Source organism: Chiroxiphia lanceolata, chromosome 4 (genome assembly GCF_009829145.1).
Source record: "Chiroxiphia lanceolata isolate bChiLan1 chromosome 4, bChiLan1.pri, whole genome shotgun sequence".
In the NCBI taxonomy this organism is placed as follows: domain Eukaryota; kingdom Metazoa; phylum Chordata; class Aves; order Passeriformes; family Pipridae; genus Chiroxiphia; species Chiroxiphia lanceolata.
Window position 1 is genome coordinate 58,518,745 of NC_045640.1, and position 22,605 is coordinate 58,541,349.

At 40.2% G+C, this 22,605-nt stretch overlaps 1 protein-coding gene across 1 annotated transcript; it reads right to left on the reverse strand.

Annotated features, from left to right (window-relative positions):
• Positions 1-1,825: 1,825 nt before the first annotated feature.
• Positions 1,826-19,409, reverse strand: SPARCL1 (SPARC like 1). Its single transcript, XM_032685134.1, has 11 exons — positions 19,228-19,409; positions 13,563-13,680; positions 13,382-13,435; positions 9,700-10,863; positions 8,944-9,013; positions 8,178-8,296; positions 7,458-7,578; positions 6,484-6,620; positions 4,621-4,769; positions 3,560-3,708; positions 1,826-2,255 (listed from the first exon to the last, which is right to left on the reverse strand). Exons 2-11 carry the CDS (start codon positions 13,614-13,616, stop codon positions 2,227-2,229), a joined length of 2,046 nt encoding a protein of 681 aa, XP_032541025.1. The 5' UTR covers positions 13,617-13,680; positions 19,228-19,409; the 3' UTR covers positions 1,826-2,226.
• Between the last annotated feature and the right edge of the window lie 3,196 nt (positions 19,410-22,605).

Sequence of the window (22,605 nt, forward strand, 5' to 3'; positions counted from 1 at the left end):
CCACTGTTTATGGCAGTACAGCTGTTGGGGAGACTGTACCATAAACAGAATCATTGGAAGGAGCAGCCTTAAGGTATAACCTTGTGAATTTAAGCCTTTAGGTAATGTAAGTTGCAGGCTGATGTGGGCCTTCTATGGCATTTATGCTGCTAACAGGAGCTGCACAACAGTTGCTGACATTTCTCCCTGTGTTTTTAATCAACGAGTAATTGCTGTTAGTTGTCTTTATCTTTTCTTAAGAAAGGCTGGGCAGTGGAAGTGTGTGTCTTATAAAAGGAATATTTGTGGTGGGTTTTTTTCAACATAATTATTCTGACTGTTATGTTTTGCACTTTAGTGATGCTGGAGGGCTACTTGGGTGAAAATACCTAGAGTACTGAAGCTGCTGACTGAGATGCAGTGTACATACTTTCTTTTTCCAGAAGAAATGGGATCTTGTGAATTAAAGTCACTGCTACCTTTTTAATCCAGCTGTGTACCAGCAGTGTACTTGCAGTTTGAGAGCTGTGCTTTCTGCCATCCAACTCTGTGCAGATTAAACAAAAAGCTGTTGAAAGAGTTCTTGAAAATAGCTATTGAAAATAAGTTTTCAGCTGTGGTGCTCGCTTGATCCTTCTGTTTAGTGATTGTTTTACTAGTAAGTGTAATACATGTATCTGGGGAAAATCTTGTACAATTTCACTGTATCTTTTTCTAGTACTTGGTTTGAGTGGAGTAGTGGTGAGTAGGTCAATCTCTTGTGATTTATCCTTGTGTGAACTATATTTGATTGTTTTAAGGTGACTGAGTCTTGGTTGCAGAAAGAGCAAATAAGCAACAGGCTGCAGTCGGGCAGAAAAAGTGCAGTCAAAATTACTTTTTCCCCATGACATTTCCTGTCCCAGGGGAAGGATCTTTTCCAAATGGAATTGGCACCGAGAATATGCTTTTATACATGCAATCCAGGTTGTTTTATGTACACTTCTGTGTGTTGTTACAGAATGTGAAGTGAGCAATAAGTCAGGCTCATGGGAAAAACTGTCAATGGAACCGGTTTCGCTGGGAAATAATCCTTGGTTTGTGTAAGAAGTTCCTGTGTTAAATATAATCGTAGCTTGGGGACTTCCACTATTTAAGCTACCAAAATAGCATTTCTGAATCCCATATGCTTTTCACTGGAAAGGTGACATGGTTCAGGTGAAATGTGCTTTCTGACCTTCCTTTGCAGGAATAGCATTTGGGGCTTCTTCGTTAAAGCAGAGCTTGATTGGAGTGTTTTCAGTGAAGTGCTTCAAAATAAAATCACAGAGTTAATGGGATTCAGGAATAATCTCATCCTGTCCTGATTTTTTTATGCTTCAGTTGTGCCTCTCTTGAGGCCACCAAAAGATGGGAGATGGTGAAAGACATAGTTAGCATTTTTTTCTCAGGAAAAAAAATGGTAGCACTAGTTGGTGCTTCTGGAGGATGAAGGAAGAATGTGTCTGCTAAGGAGAATAAGGAGGTGTTGGAGCTGTGATATCCTCTGCTGCTTGTGCTGGTGGACGTGTTGCTAAGCAGTCCTGATATGCATCCACACTCACCATGCTCATACAGAGTTTGTCAGCAGGAGTTCTGCTGTGTGGCATTGGTACTATTACTGTTGTGCTTCAAGAGGTAGGGGAAGAAGTATCTGAAAGGTGCTGATCTTTTTTACTGAATTTTGGGTTCAGGATTGGTGTGTATGATCTACGCTCTATTTCTTCTCCTCCTTTATATCTGAAATGAAGTTTTCATTGAACCTTTCCACTGCCTTGGTACTTTTTCTTTAACAAAGTTCTGACAAAAACCATATATCTAGGTAGACATTTTATTTGAGACTTCTATGCAGAGTGTTAAGCTGACAATACAGTAAATAAAGGAAACAAGTCCCATTTCAGTATATGGTAAAATCTAAATTCTATAATTCTACTGAAGAGTTTTGTGAACGGGTCAGTCTGTAGGTTAGTACTATTTATTGGTTCAGAGAGATCATGGATGCATGTAGGGGCAAACACTGGTTGTTAAGCTATGAACCAGTTGGAGTAGTTAAATTTTTCTGCTGTTAATGAATGTAGAAATCTTCTACACTTGTGTTATTTGATAAGAATGCAGTGAACCTTACACCACCTTTGTCTTGAAAGCTACGAAGCTGTTAATAACAGAGATAGACAGGGTTCACATATTTCACCAGTTTTAGTGCAGCAGTGGGAATCTGTTCAGCCAGGCTCAGAAAAGGAGGTTTTCATTTATGTCTTCTGCAACAAAGAAGAAGAAAACATTATTAATATTTTATGCTGAAAAGGCATTTTTGTGCTGTATCACTATCAATAAATTGGTACAGTAAAGTTTCAGAGGACTCATGTAGGGGAACGCTGTCCCTGACAAAAAACAAGTATGGTTGCTGCTGTCATACTCAGGAGCCATTCATTTAGACCCTTCTTGATGGTGCTTTCTTGTTTGTAGTGTTAGGTCTCGATCTATTTGTGAGCCAAGAAAGCCTTCCACCTCCCTCTTCACGAATGACTGACCCTGTGAAGGAGCAAACACTGGCAGCAGTATATGAGTATTAAGATAAGTGTTTGCAGCTTTTTTCCACCTGTGTATTGTGACTGCTAAATTGTCGTCAGAAGAGCTGGAAAAATTCTAGGAGCAATGAAGCCTTTGTGTATCTGACCTCTGACCAGAATCAGCCTCCACTTAAAATTAGGGACTTACTAGTAGGATTTCGAACACATTTATTCAGTCTGAATATTTAGCCAAATGCCTTCTGTCACATAACTCTTCTGGGATTAACCTGTTTAACCCTTACTTAGTGGCTGGCAGTATTGTCCAGCTATCACTCAGGGCTAGATCAGAAGAAGGTAGATTGTGAAAGAATGCCTTATGTTGAGTGCAGTAATCTCATAAATCTCAAATTACTATCATGACAGCTTCTGTTCAGCTGCTACCTAATTCTAGAGGTATCACCAGCACAGTAGTACCAAACTTTTTACTATCCTAGAGAAGTCTCAATGTGGATTGATCTGAACCAAACATGTGCCTATCCTGTTTAGGATTTGGAAATTGTCCCTGCCTCTGCCTAAGCTTCCTGTTGCATGCAGTCTGGTGGGCACGTGTTGCAAGCGACAGATTAGGTGGAATAGCCTACAGTGTGATGAGAGCATCTGTGTTGTGTATCGTAATCTAGAGTTTGATCAATCTCTACTTGGTTGGTGAAAGATCTTGGTTGTTTTCCCTACTCGGTTTGAGATCTTTAAATGCATTTTCAATCAATATGCTTTGACCACTGATTTGAAAGTGCAAGCTCACTTAACCTTTCCTTTGGCACTGAAGGATAAAATAGTGTTTCTTGAGAGGCAGACCTTTTTCCTATCTTTATGAAAAAAATTTAGAACCTTGCCCCTTTTGCAGTCTTGTCATTGCTGTTCCATTTGCCTCTCAGCACAGTAGCCATGAACTTCTGGTTACAATTTCTTTGCCTCACATTGTGGTCTGAGAATGTGCCTAGTCCTGATAGGAACATTTTGTCAGGCACATCTGCCTGTTCGTTTGTGTTTACCTTCTTTAATCCCAAAGCAGTGGCACCATTCCTTCAATGCAATGAGTTTGTCTTGGTCTCCATCGCACTCCTGGAAGAAACGGGTTATGCAGTGTTCCATGGGAACCAGGGAGGCTCTCAAAGGCGCGAGCTCCGAGTGTGTTAATAATCTGAAAGAAAGAGCAGGTGTCTAGAGTTGTATTTCATTATTAAATCATCAGGATTATCAAAGATGATCTAAGATGCTAGAAGACATCAACAGTGCCTTTATCAGAGACACCCCAGTGGATTCTGTTGTGGTGCTTCTGAAGTGAATCTGTCCCAGGTCATTATGATGACATATAATATCAATAAAATGTTTTAGCTGCTATTTGTTAAGTTTTGTTTTATTGAACAAGTATTACTTGTGTAGTAATTACTAGTGTGACAAGTAGTGACCTGCTCAAAACTCATCGGTTATGGAGTTTTGCTGTTAATCCTCAGGAGATCAAGCTTGCAAAGGTACTTAGCTATGTTCCAAGACAGTGGGTGTGATTGTCATGAGGTATTGAGACCCTAGAGCTTTGAAAAATGGATCCCATCACCGAGTGATATGACCAAAAGCCTGAAATCTGGATTGTGTTCTCAGAAGCTGTGAGCTTCCTCTGAACTGTGACACTGGTGCTGTCTTACATATCTGCTCCTTAAACTGTGGTAGTAGTTGAGAACTGTGGGTACCTCACTAGTGAATTAGTACTGACAGGACTCTGTCCTTTGTCCTTAGCTTGTTGCTCTTAGCTTCAGTAGTAACAGGATTTCTTCCTGGTTCAGGGCATTAGTAGCTATTAAGACTCTGTAGAACTTACAGAGTGTAATACAGGATTATGCAAGGCAAGAGGATAGCAAATTCTGACCTAAGACATTACTGCAGGAAAACAATGAGGGAAGAAGTTCTGTGTTAGAAAGAGGAGGATGCTGGCTTCTAAGATCTGAGGGACTGGTTCTATATGTACAGAATCCTTTGAGTGGTTTAGAGAATCAAAACAGCCTGAGTTTAAACAGCAAATCAGAACTGAACCCACAAAGATTTTTTTTTTTTTTACCTGTCAACAGGGTGCTGATCAAGCTGATGAAATTGCCAGTGCACAGGATACACATACATGTGATAATTTTTCTCAAAGTCATGCAGGAGCAGCTCAACTGTATGGTTGCCAGCCGCAAGGCGCTTGTCATTCTGGTAGATTTTTTTGACCTGAACACAATGCAGAAATTGTTATTTTTTGTTTAGAGATGAAGATCTGCCCTGAAGACAACTATCCAGCAAGGAGGTGTTTGAGGTGAAAGGAGGTGAAATGAAACTTGATAAAATACCACTGGGGAAATGGGTTTTAGTGTTTGTGACTATACATAACATGAAAACCTTGCTTCAGGTAGACCAGGTTATTTTTGTTGCTGTCCCTGTCAACTTTGGTAGTAACTAGAAAGGAAGTAAAATTCCTGTGGCTCAATTGTCAGACTCAGCTAATGGGGGCAGTAGCTTCAGGCTGGTAGGAGATTAAACCAGTTTAATCACATATTCTGTTCTGTGGCAAGCACCTCCAGTTTTGGTGTGAAATAATCTCTGAAATCATCTAATTCATACCACTTAGTATGAGATATTCTGGGCATGTCTCTCTTAGTAAGTGTGTAAGTAGTCTTTGATGTTGCTCAAGCATATTTTGTATAAACGTGCTGTGACTTACTGCATGTACCTTCTACTTCAGAGTTAGAGCAGCCTAGGTCTTGGTTTAACTTAAACAATGGCTTTTTAGGCAGTTATGACATCTGTATCTTCAAAAACAAACTACTGTCACCGTTTCATTTGAGATAAATCCTTCCCTGAAAAAAATTGGCCCAATGGTAATAGATGCTCAGTCCATTGTAAGCCAATGTAGTGCGATGTTGCAGATCTACTGGATGATAGAAAGCAGCTCTTTTCTCCTAAAACTGAATGTCAGACTTATGTAATTTTATATCCCTTGAATAGCATGATGGAAATGGTCAGTATATGTGACTGGATTAGAAAGGGTAAACGATACCATTAACTGTTGAGTTAATGGTATATATATCAGGTAATGATATGGTTTTGTATTGATGGCCATGTACAAGGTGTGTCTCGAGAACTGAAGAGAAGCTAATTCTGGTTGGTCCAAGGCAGGCATCCCCTACCCCTACAAAAGTCACCTAAACTCTGTATTGTAATTCTCTCTCAAATCCTAGTGTGTGACTGCCCAGTGGTTCAGTCTCATGGGGTCATTGTGCAGTTTTCTTCATGGTGAGTCAAAGTCCTTCCTTCCTTTGCATTGTTCCCTACCTTCCTCTTCCAGGGTCGCTTGAGGAAAGCTGTATGACACAAATCCTTTCAATTTGTGGAACTCCACAAGTGAGCTCTGGCCTGGCTGTTCCTTCTTATCCTGTCTTTTAATTCGTTGATCATCCATAAGTAGACTATTCATCTTACGGCTGCTTAGTTTCCTCAAGTCCTTTGGAAAATGGCATTGACTGCGTGTATTTGGTTATCCTTATCCATGTATTAGTTGATCTTTCCAAGAGGTTTGTCGCAAAGCTTCCCTAAACAGGAGCTGTTTCATGTCTTCTCAAGCAAATGATATTTATCTGTGTGCCCTAATTCTGACTTGTCTGACTCTTGTCTGGAGACACTGACTTCAAAGTAATGCACTTGGTTTGCATTTGTATGGACAAGAAGGACGTTCATAGTAGAAATGTGTCTCAGCTTAAATGAGTGTGAGGGGACATGTAAGTGTATTTTGCAACTTGTGAATCTAATTGAGTCTAAATTACCTTAACCAGAACGGGTGTGTTCATAGGAAATGGGAGAACTATGAGATGTGAATCACTTTTTTTCACATGGTTAGTCCAGTTCTAACAATGTAACTTCATGGTCTTATTTGAAAAGGATTGCTGACCTTATTCCTTTGCTTTTCAGTTAGAATTCCAGAAGTGTTCAGATCACGTTCATAGTATTGCATAAGGATGTTTTTGAGCCAGTCTCGCATCCGGAGGGGGAACTGATCCACTTCATAATCAGTACAGGGGGGGATGTCTGTGCCAAATAGGAAAGCTTTTGTTAACAGGTGATCTGTTAAGTCCCCATTTGAGCATTTCTGAGCCCAGTTAGATTTGATTCTCACTATCAAACTTCCAGTTAAACTTAAAATTGATGGAGCTGTTAATAAATAAAATTGGGAATGCAACTAACGAGTTCAAATATAAATATACAATTCTTTGGTGCACATGCTTAACCAATTGTGCAAGCCACAACCTTTATATATCTGTGGAGCTTCTGAGCATAGTTGTGCAGTAAAAGTCTTATCAGTCAGTTGCATGAAAGCAGAGTTTTTGAAATCAAAGGAATATGCTGGCTGGGAGTGCAGTTTCCTCCTACCATATGCAGCAATTGATAAGCCTGAAAATCAGTTCTGGCTTTTAGATCTGACTTCTGCATTTGACATATAAATAGGTTTTTTGATGGTTTTTTGTTTGGTTGGTTTGGGTTTTTTTGTCAGAGGTGTTTGGACTGGACATTTTCATTTCTTAACTCTGTAAAAACTGTTTTTCTGTAAATACTGTTTTTCTGGTCAAGTTATTAAAAAAATATTCAGAGGCTATAGCAATGGGAACATATAAGACAGTGCAGGGGGAAGATCAGGTTGACAACATAGGAGAGATGTCTTTAGGTTTCAGATGCTTAATACTTAATACTCTCAAGTGTAGGAAAAGTGACTTTTTGGACATGTTTAGGGTTTGAATGTCTTAATTAGCAGATAATTGATGCATTAGTGGCAGAGCACAGGAAGAAAGGTAATTTAGGGCTGGCTAATGGTTAAGGTTACTGGCTCTTTATGCCTAGGTGAATGCTTCATAGAAAAACAAGCCTTACATTTGCAGGAGCCCATATAGTCTAGGTGCAGCTGGCGTCCCATTTTTGTGCCTTCCAGTTGACATTTGGTGCCAAAGAGTTGACATGTGCCATCATAAGTCTTGTTGTCCGTACCACAAACCTAGAGGACAAGTGAAGAGCAAAACCACCACCCCCACCACCGTGTTGAGAAAAATTATTGCCCTCATATGGGTGTATATAATAAAAGTATCATTAACATATGGTGTGGCAGTTGTGAATACCCACAGGGAATACGTGTGATCAGAAGTATTGGAAATGGTAGTTGTTGGATGCCTACATAAAGATTAGTAATCTGCACTTAACACACCCAGTTCCAAAACACTTGAATTTATTTTTTTGTGCATTAGTAATACAGTTTGAGATGCTACAGGATTATTTCACTCAGTATATACCAGTACTCAGCATGTGCTCTGAAACATCAAACGGATAAATAGAACTTTTAGTGACAGGGAAAAGCTACAATCCCTGAGAGACCAAGTGAAGCAAATCAGTTACTGTGTAGTTACACATGTTCGTACTACCCTTGAGCCAAAGTCAGTGAGTTTGGGTACTTTATACTGACTTTTTCAATTATTGAAATCACTCAAACTCACTCACATGCTTCTTAGGGTAGAATTATTCTAAATAATAGCAGGAGGAATGTGTTGTAAACACTTTAGTTGGCTTTTCCCAGTGCTGTGCACTATATGAAATACTTACATGCTCATAGTCTTTGGTGGAAGGGCAAGCAGCAGGATCTTGGCAAATACAGTGGGGGTTCCCTTGTTTGTCCTCGTGGCAGACTTTACCTCTTTTGCAGTGGAAGTTCCGACATGGGTCTAGCAATCATAGCAAGAAAGAGCGACTGTTAGAGATGATGGGATGAAGCCAAGTGTTTGTCAGATACTACTGGAGCAAAATACAGTCTAATATTCACCAAGAAGTCAAGTGCGTTTTTCAGTTTTTTCAAATGAAGCTGGATCTTGTGTTGAGTAAATCAAGCCGAACTTTAAATGAGGATTTTGGTGAGAATTCTAGCAGTCCCAGGTTTGAACTGTACGGGGAAATAATTTTCTCAGAAAAAGCTATTTCTTCTCTAAGGACTGACATTCACTTCCAGCTTCCTTGTGAAACATATCCCATCTATCTTTGCTGAATCAAGCACTGGCATTTGTCCCACTCCTAGCTGAAATCAAGCTACTGTTCTGAAACTGAAAGCTTTCAATGCAAGGTAACTCCCATCTCTGTATGACTGACCCAAAAATTTGTGCACTGTCTACAAATGTTTTTCACAAACAAATAACTAAATCCAAGGGTGTGTGGAAGGGGGATACTCTGGGAACGTAACCGCGATGCAGGATTATGTGGAGGCACAGTTCAGTCATGTGAAATTGTGTGCTGCAAAAGGCAGAAAAGAAATGCAGACCAGCAGATTCCCCAGCTGCAGAGAGTTAGGAGTTACAGGATGGCTTTGCTTGGGGCTTACCCAGGAGAGCCTTCTCAGTCCTGTTGCTGACACTTTCCATCTCACCATAGGAACTGCCCGGAGTCTTAACCTGTGCAGTCACAGAGGCATAAACACAAGTTGTGGTAAATCTTGGGAAGAAAAAGAATACTTGGACAAAATTTTTTCAGGTCCAAATATAGAGCTGACTGAGGCATGATTTCCCTGCTTGCAGCAGAGAGAGGTTGCTATGCAAAATGTGTGAGAAGAGCATAAAGCCTCTGGTGATATTAATGTGCTCTTGTTATTTGGGGAAATAAATAAAGTAGGAGGTGGAAAGGGAGAAACAGGAACTCAGTAACGCCTGAGTTTCTCATAATTATTCTGTGGACTCTAGCCCTGCCTTCCAAGCTGTTCACTTTTGTATAGCAGTGTTTAACATCTCTGCAAGAGAGGAGTGAACAGGCTGTCCTAGTAAGCTGAGACTGGGTTTCAGGTTTTGTATCTGTATATCCATATTTATTTGCATGTTTCATTACACAGCCCATCAAGGCTGGAGCTCTTACATGAATTATGTTCACTTCCTTTCTGGTACAATTCATCTAAATGCCCTACGTGCAATGACACAGGATGAACCAGATGAATAGTGAATAAAGGGGGAGCTGGACTTCTGCATACTAACAAGTTATTACACCTGCTTTTCTCAAAAATATAATTTCAATCACCAGGAATTTAAATTTGGAACTGGTCCCTTTCCCCTTTTTGTTGTATTTAAATTTTATTCTAAAGATAGTTTACCTTATTTTCACTTTCCATTGAATTCACGATCTGAACAGAGCCACGCATTTTCAGTTGTTGCTTGCTGTCAGAATTAGGTGGCTCATGATCATAATCATCTGTTTCAGAGTGAATAAATTCTTTAATCTTGAAATTTTGGTAATCCGCAGTCTCTCTGTGAACTGCAGCATCCTCTTCAGTGGTTCCTTCCCCTTCATGCTCAGTACTGGTACTCTCCTGGTCATTACTCTGGATTCTCTCCTCTTCCTCATAGACTGCTTCTTTCCAGGTATTGCTGGGATATTCCTCACGATCAATATCACCACTGTCATGACCCTCATCATCATTACTGTCCTCTGTATCTTGTATTTTCACTACTGTGTCACTCTGATAGTTGACTTGAATATTGTCTTTTCTCTCTTGACTTTCCTGTTTGTCATCCTGATCTTCATTATGGTTTTTTTGAGAGAGGGGGATTTCTTCTTTATAGGGCTTCTTTTGGCCGTTCTCCCTCAATTCTTCCTCTAGGTCAAATTTCTCACCATGTCTCTTGCTTATCCAGGTTGGTTGGCTGGAGTCTCTCAGGACTTCATCAGACTGCATACTGTTTCCATTCTGCTGTCTTTTGTATCGGTCACCTTGGTTTCTCTGGTGGCCTTTGTGCTTCATATCTCTGTAATCAGTTTCTTCACCCCATTCCTCCTCTTCTTCTTCCATGCTTTCTTCTTCATCGCTTTCACTGCTTTTTTCAGACAGGCCAACTGTATTTTTGTTGTATTTCCACATGTTATGCTCACGATCAAGACTGAGAGCTCCCGCTGGGTGTTGGGCATTGCCTGTGAGGTGTTGGTTGGCTGCGTTGCTGTGTTTCTCATGCCTCCTGAGCTGGTAGTGCTCAGAGCTGGGCTGTTCTCTGCCACTGCTCCCAGAGTCACTCTCCTGATTATCAGAAGCCAAACCTAGTTTATTGTGCAGTGCAAGGAAATTGATGCTTTTTAGGCTATTTTTCCCTTGATGCTCGCTATCAGTTCTTCCGTGTTTCCTAATGGTCTGGGGCTCATCACTGTGCTCAATGCCTGGTACTGATACCACTGGTTTTAAGTTTCTGTGACTGGGCAGCGAATCATCCTTGTCTACATATCCTGTGTTCTCTTCCTTTGAGGCTTCAGGATGAAAATCTTCAGTCTTTAAAAAAAAAAAAAAAAAAGAGAGAGAGAGAGAAAATTAACAACTAGATTAATAAATTTTAGAATTTATTTGAAGTTGGTAGAGTGTTATTTATTTTTTGCCTTGTAGTGCAAAGCATGACACTGGCTTTATTTGTTTTCTTTGTATATGTTCCTCTTACTCTAGCCCAGTACACAAAATCAGTATGTTGTCTTATGAAATCTCAAAATGCTTAATTAGTAATTCAGTGTCATAACTCCAGGCACTTGTAGGCTGCAGTAATTATCACTTACCTCAGTGAGAGAATTATCACTTACCTCGTGGGAGATCAGCAAGGGAAGAGAGAGTACCTTTCACAAGGTGTCATGATAGTAATTGCCGAGGAGAGCACTGCATCGTAACTACTTCGTAATCAATGCATTTGTCTACTCTGAGTCTGATACATCATTGCTTCCTAGCTGAATTCATCAGGAACTATTGTATTTGGTGGCAATGACTGTCATAATCCCATTAGCAGGAGTCATGGGTGTTTGAGTGGCTTTTTTTTTTATGCTGTCAAGCCAATAGCAAAATTAGTACCTTCAGTGGAAAAGGTTCAAATGCTCGAGCAGAAAACAGGTACTAAAATGACTGTTATGTCTTACTGCAGCAATTACCTTTCTGCTGCTGGGTGAGTCCAGGCACTTCCAGTAGCAGCAGTGACTAGTGTATTTCTGAACAATACCTATTGATGTTCAGTGTTGCTTATTGCTTGCAACAATATAGCACTTGATGCTGATTTTTCTTAAAGTTTTTGGGGGATTTATTTACAAAAATGAGTCCTTCTCAGCATCCAGGTTGCTGGAATAGCACTTCCTTTGGACAGTCTCGTCACTGCTTGGGAACAAATACTCCGCTAAGAAATACTTACACAGATTTTTTTAAAAGGTAGGATTAGAAATACTAATTTGGCTCCTATTTTCTAATATCAAAGTGGTATCTAAATGTTTTACATTTTTGTCTTTTGCCTGGTAAACTTGCTGATGCAGGAAAAGTTCCAGCTCTAACTTTTTTAGGGAAAGATTGCATGTTTGCTCAAATCTAACAGAGATTCAGTGTAGAGATTTTCCAAATTGAATGCACTATTCTAGAAGACCTTATAAAAAGTGATCTTTGTGTAACAAAGCATCTAAAGCTGATACTAAAACTTGAAAATTAAGTTTTGAGAACAGTGGTTTTTTACATGTGATTTTGGGCACTGCTGTGTACAACATATTTTTGTTGTTAAGTTTTAGCAAAAAGCAGTTTTCTGTGAAGGGCTACCAGTTCTATAGATTTAGAAAATACCAGGCCAATCTATCATTTGAGTGCCTGGATTTCAAGCAGAAGTTTGGGAAAGATTTGGCTCATGTCTTGACAGGAAGCCTGGCTGTGCACCACAACCTTAGTGCAGAGATGTGCCTGGATGTGGCTTTCAGATGCTACTTTTTGTTATACTTTTGTCCCCTGGATTTAATCAACTCTTAGAACTCAGTTGCTTGCAAAGGTAGTTGGGCAAATTTCAGTCACTGTAGCTGTGATTAGCTTATGTTAGAGGACAACTGGCCTTTACTAGATGTTGCATATACTTGGAGCTGATAATTTACTGGCTATTGCAGTGTTTTATTTTGATGCAAGTATTTTCTGTGAGTTGTTCTGGGAGACAGCTGTAGGCTAGTGCTTATACCATAATTTCTTCTGCTGGATACTTCTTCAGGAAAAGTTAATTTTTTGTTTTTCATAATGCAGAGCACAATCTGTATTGATATGAAATGCAATCTGGAAAGGGTTACCACCAGAGTTGGGATTTTGGATTTCTTGCTACAGACCACGCTCTGAATTTGGTAGTTCCAAAACATCCAGTGGCTTGGAGCCAAGGCCCTTTGTGGCTGAACCACAAAGGCTCACCAGAACGGTGCAGTAAAAAGGAATTTTAATTTGGGCCAACCATGAATGCAAAAACTGAGGGCTCTGTCATTAGTGTACATATGTGCCATAGGGAGGGCTGCTGAAATCATCTGTCTCATTATCATCAGGGCTGTGTATGTGGCTTGTTAGCCACAGTGTACTTTGCCAGGATGAGCTGTACCCAATGCTCTGCATTGTGAATAATGAAGCATATGGAGGCTAAAATTCTTATGTGTTTGAGCCCACATATAATCACTTGGTGTGATAAAGTGGGGATTCCTTGTGTACTGGGGTTGTGAAAACCACAATTTCAACTGTCAGTGGAGCTTGCTGCCTGTGAAAATATGGGTAATGATTGTATGTGGGGATTCATTTAAGGTAATTTATTTCAAATAAGGGAAACTTCCATTTTGAGCTTTACATTTTGTCCTGTTATAACTGTTTAATATGCAAGGCATGACATGTTTGGTACTAATTCTTGGGGTGAGGGGGCCTACAATTTTTTAACCTAAATCAATTTGCCAACCACTACATATGTGCTAATGTATTTTTTATATTTGAGATGAATAATATAAGTTACCTCTTAATGATTAAAGAATAAGAAGAGTACCTTTTCTGGAGTTTTCTGTCCACGAGTTTTGAGCTTGTGGTGTACGGGATGGCTCTAAAATAGATAAATATATTAATATCTGCATGTCAATAAAAATCTTGTATAGGTCAATGGCATAACACAGAGCATTCAAACAATGGGAAATTAAGTGCCCAGTAATAATAGCATGATGAAAACTTACTGGAATAGCAAAAGCTGATCCTACAAGACAAATGAAGAGAGCTACAGCCTTCATGTTTCTCAGATCTTGTAGAGGACAATAGTTAATGGTACAGTGGTAAAGTTTAGAGTTTTCCTTTCTGCAAGCAACATGAAAAGAAAAAAAGTTAGGATTTGGGTATAATGGTCTAGAAATGACTGATGGAAGCAATGTAGTGTTCTCTAAACTCAGGTGTTAGACCAGCTTAACTAGAGGACATTTTGATCTTAGTTCTTTTACAGGATTTAAGCTGTAGCTGTGTTCACAAACTCTAGTAGTGTTACTGAAAGGCAGAGTTATGAATGTACATAGCAGCCCTGTAAATATTTATCCACTCCTCTGAGATACTAATTTGTGAAATAAGTCTCTTTTTTATGTCATTCTGAGACAGTGGCCTGTTTGTGGCATCTCTATGGCTAAGGTGTCTCCTGGCTGCTCCCCTCTGTGTCTGCAGTAGGAAGAATTTACTGGTGAAGTTCTACTCAGCAGGTCTCAAAGCTCAGAAGTGCTGTCCAGGCTGTTTGACAAAGGGGTGCAGTCCTGCTTGGGATACCACAAACCCAACTCTGCTGCACAGTGGTGTATGTGGCAGAAGACCATGCAGCGCATTAGGAATTTCTTCAGTCTGTGCTTATATCATCATGTGAGTAAAAGACAGGCAACTCGTTTTTTCCTCACATGTCACCAGCAAATTTTCTCACTTTTGCAGAGCACATGAACTGGAAGTGCCTATGGCTGTAGGTGTACCACTGGGAAAATAAAAAATCAACAAGTCATATTGTTTCTGTTTACCCTCCACTATTTTTTTTTTACTGTGTTCCTTTCTCATTCCTTTTAATTTCCCTAGTTTTGTGTTGGCTTTTTGTTTTGTTTGTTTGTTTGGTTGGTTGGTTGGTTGGGTTTTTTAAATTTCTTTTTTATTTATACAGAATCAGAGGGATGTTTACTTTGCTTCTGTTTCTGCTCTCATTCTAGTGTCTGTTCTTTCTTGGAAATTGTCATCTGAAGTGTACACTTCAGAAGATCCCTGTGTTATACATGATTTAATGTCAATATCTTCTAGTTAATGAAGACCAAAATACTCATTAATGGGGCATATCTAGTATGCGAACATTTTTCTTGCAGTAAGCTCATTTAGTCTCTAAATTATCTCTTAACTAATTATCTATTATCTCTTTGGCATTTGCAGTTAGTTGTTTAGGATGTTTTCAGAGGGAAAGGCAGAATACAACAAAAGCCATTAATGAGCATGTGCAAAATGCCTCACTGGGCTGTGTATGGGCAGTCACTTCAGATCAAGGCAAGTGTTGTTAGACTGAGGGTTATGCAGGCAACTTGCCAGAAACACAGGGAAATAATCTGATTTCATGTGTAGCCCTAAAAACTGCATACTGTGCTTTTTGAAGGCTTGGCAAGTGACTGAGGGAAGAAGTATTTGAATGTCAGGTAGGCTTGATTCTTATTTCTTTCTGTTCCTGGTGAGCAACACAGCTCTGGGCATGTCACTTAGCTAAGTTTCTTTTTCTAAAATTCTCATTTGTCATATTTGTTTTGGTAAACTAGTTTGAGAGCTATAAACTAAAAGCTCTGCATGTTGGATTTTATTTATAATTGCAGTTTTCTAATTTGGTTTGTGCCACTGTCTGTAAAAGTTGCCTTCACCACCTTTGCCCAAATAATGAAAAAGTAGTTGGAATAAATTTGAGCTGAGGTGGCAGGACAGGGCTTTTGCATTTCTTCCTCTTAGTAACAAGCCCACAGTGGGGGGAAAGGAAACTCATAAGTCTTGAACTATTAGGGAAGCCTGACACTGAACAGAGTGGGATTGTGGTCTATGTGAACATCATTTTTTTCTAGTCACAATAGTCCCAATGAGTTGCAAGGATTTATAATACATCCTTCAGTAGGATAATCTGTTCCAAACGTTAAGTAGCGTTGCCAGTGTTAATTCATGGGGTTTGCCTGTTTGACTATGGCAGCAGTATCAATTCCTATGCAGTAAGTGTCCCCTCCCATTGTTTTCAGAGCAATGAGTTTTGGGGTTTAGATGGTACCTTGTGGTGGACCTGCAAGGAGCATTTCCTGCAAGCCCTACAGCCCAAGCCTGTGGCTCATGGCAATGGATGGCAGTGGGATTTTTGTATTTACTCATTTAGCCTTTCAGTGCTAGAAAGGAAAAGTATTTTTTGCAGAAGTGATATAAGAGCCAGCTTGAGCAGGTGCAGAAATGGGAAAGCTCTTGTAGGTGGTATGTAATATCTGCCAATTAAGGTGATGGTGATGAAAGAAATTAAACATTAGCTAATTGTCATATGATCAAAGGGTCCACATTGTGACTTTTTTTTTTTTTTTTACACTGCAATCTAAGTGGGAAGACACTTAATTCTTACTTGAATTTCCAAATTTTTCCTACAGAAGAGAATTTCTAAAAACAAGCTTTTGTAATATGTAAGTTTAATAGTGCTGTGGTTAAAGAAAGATTACACAAGAAGCTATTTTTAAAAGCCAGGAGACATCTCCCTGGAGAAATTAAGTCATTATTCAGAGAAGTCGCTCTGCAGCAGAATCTATAGGAAAACTTAGCCAAAAGGTGAATATGAAATTTCTTGTGTATGATGGTTTTTTTAGGCCAAGAAATGAGGAATTTAACAATACTTCAGCTTTGGGGTATTGAATAAACAATGCTAACTAGGTGTGCTGGGCTTGCATGGCAAAGTTTTGGTAGCAGTGGCTCCAGGGGTGTCTTCTGTGAGAAGCCCCCATGTCCAACAGAGCCAGCACTCCAAGACAAGGCACACTGCTGGCCAAGGTTGAGCCCATTAGCGACAGTGGTTGCACCTCTGGGATGATGTATCTAACAAGAGGGGGGGAAAAAACACATGGCAACTTTAGCTGGAGAGAGGAGTGAGAATATGTGAGAGAAACAGCCCTGCAGACACCAAGATCAGTGCAGAAGGAGGGGGAGGAGAAGCTCCAGGCACTGGAGCAGAGATTCCCCTGCAGCCCATGGTGAAGACCATGGTGAGGCAGCTGTGCCCCTGCAGCCCATGGAGGTCCATGGGGGAGCAGAGATCCACCTGCAACCCTTGGAGGCTGTTACCCTGCTGGAGCAGGCTCCTGGTAGGACTTGTGGAGAGAGGAACCCACACTGGAGCAGATTTTCTGACAGGACTTGTGACCTCACGGAAGGGACCCACATTCATGAGGAACCGCAACCTGCGGGAAGGACTCACATTGGACAAGTCGATGATGGACTGTCTCTTGTGGGAGGGACTCCATACTTGAGCAGGGGAAGAGTGTGAGGAGTCCCCCCCTGAAGAGAAGGAAGCAGCAGAGACAACATGTAATGAACTGACTAGAACTCCCATTCCCTGTCTCCCTATGCTGCTGGGAAATTGGGAACAAAGTGAAGCCCAAGAAGGAGGGAGGGGTGGGGGGAATGTCTTTTAGGATCTGGGTTTATTTCTCACTGATTTGATTGATAATAAATTGAATTAATTTCCTCAAGTTAGTCTTGCCTGTGACTGTAATTGGTGAAAGATTTCTCCCTGTCTTTATCTTGACCTGCAAGACTTTATATTTTCTCTCTTCTGTCCAGCTGAGGAGGGGTGTGATAGAGCAGCTTTTGTGGGCAGCTGGTTTTGTTTCTGATTCAGCATTGTTGTCATCAACTGAAAGAGCAAACCTCATGTGACTACAATGTAGCAGGTTCTCTCGCTTTTTGAAGGGCTACTCAGAAGTGATTAACTTGCAGAGGCTGTGGCTGGAGATGATAAATGCCTCATGTTTAACAAAACAAATCACGAAGACCGACCTACTTCCAGCTCTAGCAATGGCAGAAAACTCTGCATAGGCTATTGTCCTTAGACTTGACTCTAGAAGATGAAGTTGCCCGATCTGCTGCCATCACTGATTAGCATGGACGTTGTCTGGCATTAGAAGACACATCTGGAGTACAACAGTTCAGCTTTGGAACTCAGTTTCTGACTGTGTAGAATGGATATGAATGCTCATTTCATGAGGCCGAGCTTTTGTGAAACCTTGAGTGAGGTGAAATATTTTAAGACGCTATGGTTTTCATAATTATTAAAATGATAGAGAAGTTTCAAAATTGAGCTTTCATTCCTATATCCCCAAAGTATAATTGAGAAAGCATGCAATGTGATTTTTTTTTTTTTTGAAATTGCCACACTGAAACTTTTTTGGGCTGCAATAGAATTGAATGTCTTATTGTTGTAAAAAGTCTCTGCTTGGTGCTACGTCAAGCTTGTTAACAAGAAATGCTGTTGCCCACATCCTCCCTGATAAATGCTGTTGCAGTCGTGGTATCTGGGATTACAGCACTAATTTTCTGAGTGGATGGAGTTTTGTGTACAAGTATCTGTGTGCAAGGTGATATTCATCAGTAGGGAGAGGGAGAATTCTCTATGCAATGTCTATTTTTTCCATAATAAAACTGTACATGTGATGCTCTTAAATTGCAACTGGTATAGCACATTCTTGTGTCTAGGTCTGTTTCAAAAGCCCTCATGACAGCATGTGTGCATAACTATGACATACATGTATTAGCTTGTTCATGTGTGTACACATATAAAATTAAAAGGCAGAGTTTGAGGCAGATATGTGTCTGAGTAAAAGAAGAGATTGTAATAAGAAAATAAACACCAAAGTATTAAATATTCTACTCGTTCTGTACCAGTAAATGGCTGCTAATGAGCATTTATCCCTCTGATGCTACCAGTTTTACATCTGCAAAAGTTGTTAGGCATAAGTCCTTGATAGCTGAATGCAAAAAAACCCCTCAAACCAACAGTATTTTGGAACATGTTAAAACAATTTTCAGATAAATCGTTCACATTAACTTAATGTACTCATTTGATGTCTTGCACTTCCCTTCTACCATTTGATTTTATTACATGCTGAGGTCTGGGGGTTTAGAGTTTTAGGTTTGGGTTTTTTTTCAGAGCTCTGTGTAGTTTAAGACCAGATCAAATCAAAATCAGCTACTTTGATTTAATTTGGGAAGAGTCAAAACGAGAATTACTTAGTAGCCAGAATTATCACTATATCAGTTGATGGGTTTCGTCATCTCCAAGAATCTGCATTTCTTTCATGGACTACATTTGCTACATGTTTTCACTGGATCTACCAACACGTTTTTGAAAGGTTCCTCCAAGACCAGCCACAGTTTCTATCTCACCTCTCCAATACGGGAAAAAAAGGGTGAAACTATTTTTTTGCCTTGTCTATTGTCCCTAAATGGATATTTGAGGAGTCTGGGACAAGTGTTGGGAAATCAGGTTGCACTGTGGCTTTCAGCAGGAAGACTGTATGCTCCTAAAAGAGGTATGTATTTTGCTTGACTCCTGGTGGCCACCACAAAGCAATGCTTTATTGCTTTGCTGGGCCACTGGAAAAATAATTGTTCCAGCAGTAAGATAAAGGTCTTCCTCAACACACTAACTATACAGTGTTTTCTCCTACAAGGAACATCTATTTCTGTTCTAGACAGTCTGAAAAGAGTTATCCTTAAAAGAGATGATACTGTACAAAGCTTCAGCTATTTCATGATAAGTGGGAAAAAATTGCAGAGGGTTAGATATAAGGAATTCTAAGACTTTAACTAAAAATAAAGAAGAAACAGTACCATAGCAGTAGAAGAGGTGCTCCTTCTTGGCTAGCCACTGATGAACTGGAAATCCTTGAGCCTTGCAAAATGTTGCTGCTTTTCCTGAGAAGTGTTTTGGTGTCTGAAAGGGTCCCTCTCAGCAAGTGTGTTGTGCTGTAAGCTCCAATGAAGGAAGATGATACTCTGTGGGTCTTGGTGAAACAAGGAATCCTAGGTTTCCATGGGATGAGGCGGGGGGGGGGGGGGGGGTAATGGGCTGGTGTAATTCTGCTGAATTAATTGAATCAGAAAGCCCATTCAGTGTTCACAGGCTCTTGGCCAGTGGAGCTCAGCCATTGTGTGGGAAGGACATATTTAGTCTTTAGCAGGGAGGGGAGCCAAGGGGAGCGGGTGTGACAGTTTCTGCCACATCAGCTGGCCCCAGAAGAGCTGAACTGAGGGATCATCTGGGCCAGTCATACTGTGGGCCTGGGGGACAGTAAAACACAGGGGATGCCAGTCCCTGTTGAACTTCTCAGTGTTGTTTCAGAATACTGTACATGATGCGTGTAAGCCTGTAAAAAGGAAGAATCCCTAAATTAAAAATGTAAAAACCAGCATTGGTTGGAGAATCTTGCATAACTCTCAGGATTTTGCTGTTTTGAAGCTGTTGCCATGGCTGTGCTGCCTGTCTGCCATAGCAACAGTACAGAGCAAGCTGGTGAAAAGTGTGAAAACCTCTACCAGTGGTGCCTGCTTGCAGCAGAGGCTTCTCGTTTTGCAAAGATTAATGAGTTGAATCTTTCTTTTTGTTTTCTCATTCCATTATTCCATAAAATGCACCACCTGAATTGGAATACTCTCTGGGAGATTGTCAGATCAAAAATAGCGAAGCAGATGTACCACTGTGAGAACAGAGACCCTTCCAGTGCTGTATGGAGTAAAGTCAGCAGGTCTGGCCTCAAATTTCCCATTCTGCCAATACTATGTCTTGCTAAGAAGGACACTTTCCATATTATGTTGACATGATTGGAAGAGATGTTGAAGTAAAGTGAAATAAACCATGTGATTTGTAAGAATTGTAGTGTAAATGGTGAAAATTCAATCACTCTGGATAAAGTTTTATCATGTGGTTTTGTAAAATTACAGTTTGACTGGCTTCTGCTCTGTTCATCCAAAAAGGTAATAGACATCAGGGAGGCAATTAGACAAGATAAAGTGAGAAATGTACAAAAATTGACCATGTTTTATGTGGGCAACGCTGAAATTTATAGTTAGTTAAAAAAAAAAAAAAGAGGCTGAAATCACAGCTGAACCCTCTCTCTGTAGACCAAGCAGAAAAAAACCTTTGACAAAACCCCATGAGAAATTCTTTAAATCCCTTTCTCTTTTATCTCTGCTTCTTTGCCTGGAAACTAATTCATGCCTATTGGAGTTGAAATTCTGCTGGTCTGTCAGCCAGTCAGTGTCTGAAAGGAGCGGGGATATTTCAGAACTTCACGTTTGTTTTTTCTTTTGTTGTGCATGCAGAAAAGATTATTTGTTTTATCTATTCAAAACTTTGTTGTGTGCTGTGTTGTACTATCAGATTATTTTTATTGGGGGACAAAAGATAAATGGTTTTCCTGTGATTTTTAAATATTCCAGATATGGATGGACTCTCAGCTAATAGAAGTTATCCATGTGGCTTCCCAGAAATTAGAACACCTATACCAATGTTAATCTTATGCTAGCTGAGATTCAACTCTTTTTCTCATAAGATTTTCAGAAAATGGCTATTAACATTGCCTTGAAATTGTTAATTCAGAAAGTGCGAGACTCTGAAGAACTGTGCAGAAACTTGAAGTTGAAATTTGTAGGAGTTTGAAAAACTGTATGTGATTTGTAGGCTTTGCCCGTTTCTGTGTTTAAACAGCTTTCTTCGGACTTACAGGGTGACAGGGAGGAAACATTTCCTTTTTCAGATTTTCAGATTATATCTGGTTTATCAGAGCTGTTAAATATTTTTGAAATATTTCATTGAATCAAATTTTCTGCTTTTGTGCTTGATTACAAAATGCTTTGGCTGAGAAAAGATCTCTGGTTGTTTTCCAAGTGTCATCAGGAGGCCTGAGCTTGTCTAGGAGCCATCAGTACCAGTGCTACAGTCCTTAGCCAGTCCCACTGTGTCAGGCAGGGTGCTTTTTGGAAATTCTTTCATTGATGAATTAGCAGTTCTCTCACCAGAAAGAGGTGCTGTACCATCGTGGTAAAGTGTGGAAGCCAAGTAGTTGCTATGCTTGAAATCTGTAACCTAGAAATTATTGTTATGACTCATTGGAGGATTTCATTTGGAAACAAGATAATTGTATCCTATCTCCACCTCTCTTTTACTTGGAAGGAAGGACTTGAGCATGAACGGGTTTTACAGCTAGGTGATCTTTTAGTGAAGTATATGGCTGCATCAGTTCTGGCTCAACAATAGAAGGGCATGAATTCATTTAATACTAGTATTACCCCAGAGTTCCTGGTATCCTGGCTTGATCTTTGCTTTGGTTTCCATTTGTATTTCAGTGCTGTGCTTGTAGCCTGTGTGCTGGATTCAAAAATGTGGGACACGTCTCAGCAACCACGTCAGTGGAGAGGTACTTTCTGTAGGCTTTGGACTGAAGCCCAATTTAAGTAGTTAAGACCAGATATTTCCCAAATTGCCTGATCAATGCATGACCCTTAGACAGCAGTCAACACGCAGCCTCCATCAACCTGTACTGATGGATCACTGCAGCTTCATCATCAGTGGGTCCCGTTTTGGTTGCTGTGCTGTGTAATCGTCGATGTACCTCTCATGAAAGGCCCGGTTTCATTTTAGACTTTGGCTCTTTAATTGCAGCCTACACTATTATGATGAAGTCACGCATTATCTGGCAGCATGGTGGGAAAACTGGACATGTGGGGTTCTCCTTAAAAGTAATTTTTGGCACAATGAGTGCTCACTGGTGAAAATTACCTGCTGGTCTCCAATAAGTCTAACCTGCAGTGAGGAGGAGTATGGCTGTCGGAAGGAAAAAACCTACATGAACAGGAAAGTTAAAAGGAGAATATGCAGCAAACAGTAAAAAAAAACACGGAAGAAAGAAGACAGATGAGCACAGGGAGGTGAAAAAGTTTGTTTTATCTGTGCCTCACTGTGACAGCTGATAAACAGACACTTTAAACAAAGGAAGAAGAGCAAAAGCTCAGAGAATTTTGCATTATATTTATTAATATGCCTATCTTTCCTTGTGTTCTCTTAGCAGAAAAGATCTGGGGGTATGACTGACTGGGGGGCAGACAGAGTTAAACTGAAAAGATGTTTGTTTTTATTGGAGCTGTCTGCACATCTTCATGCTCAGTCCAGCCAGAAGCCTTCAGGTCTCTGTCCACAAGAGAGTGGTGTTG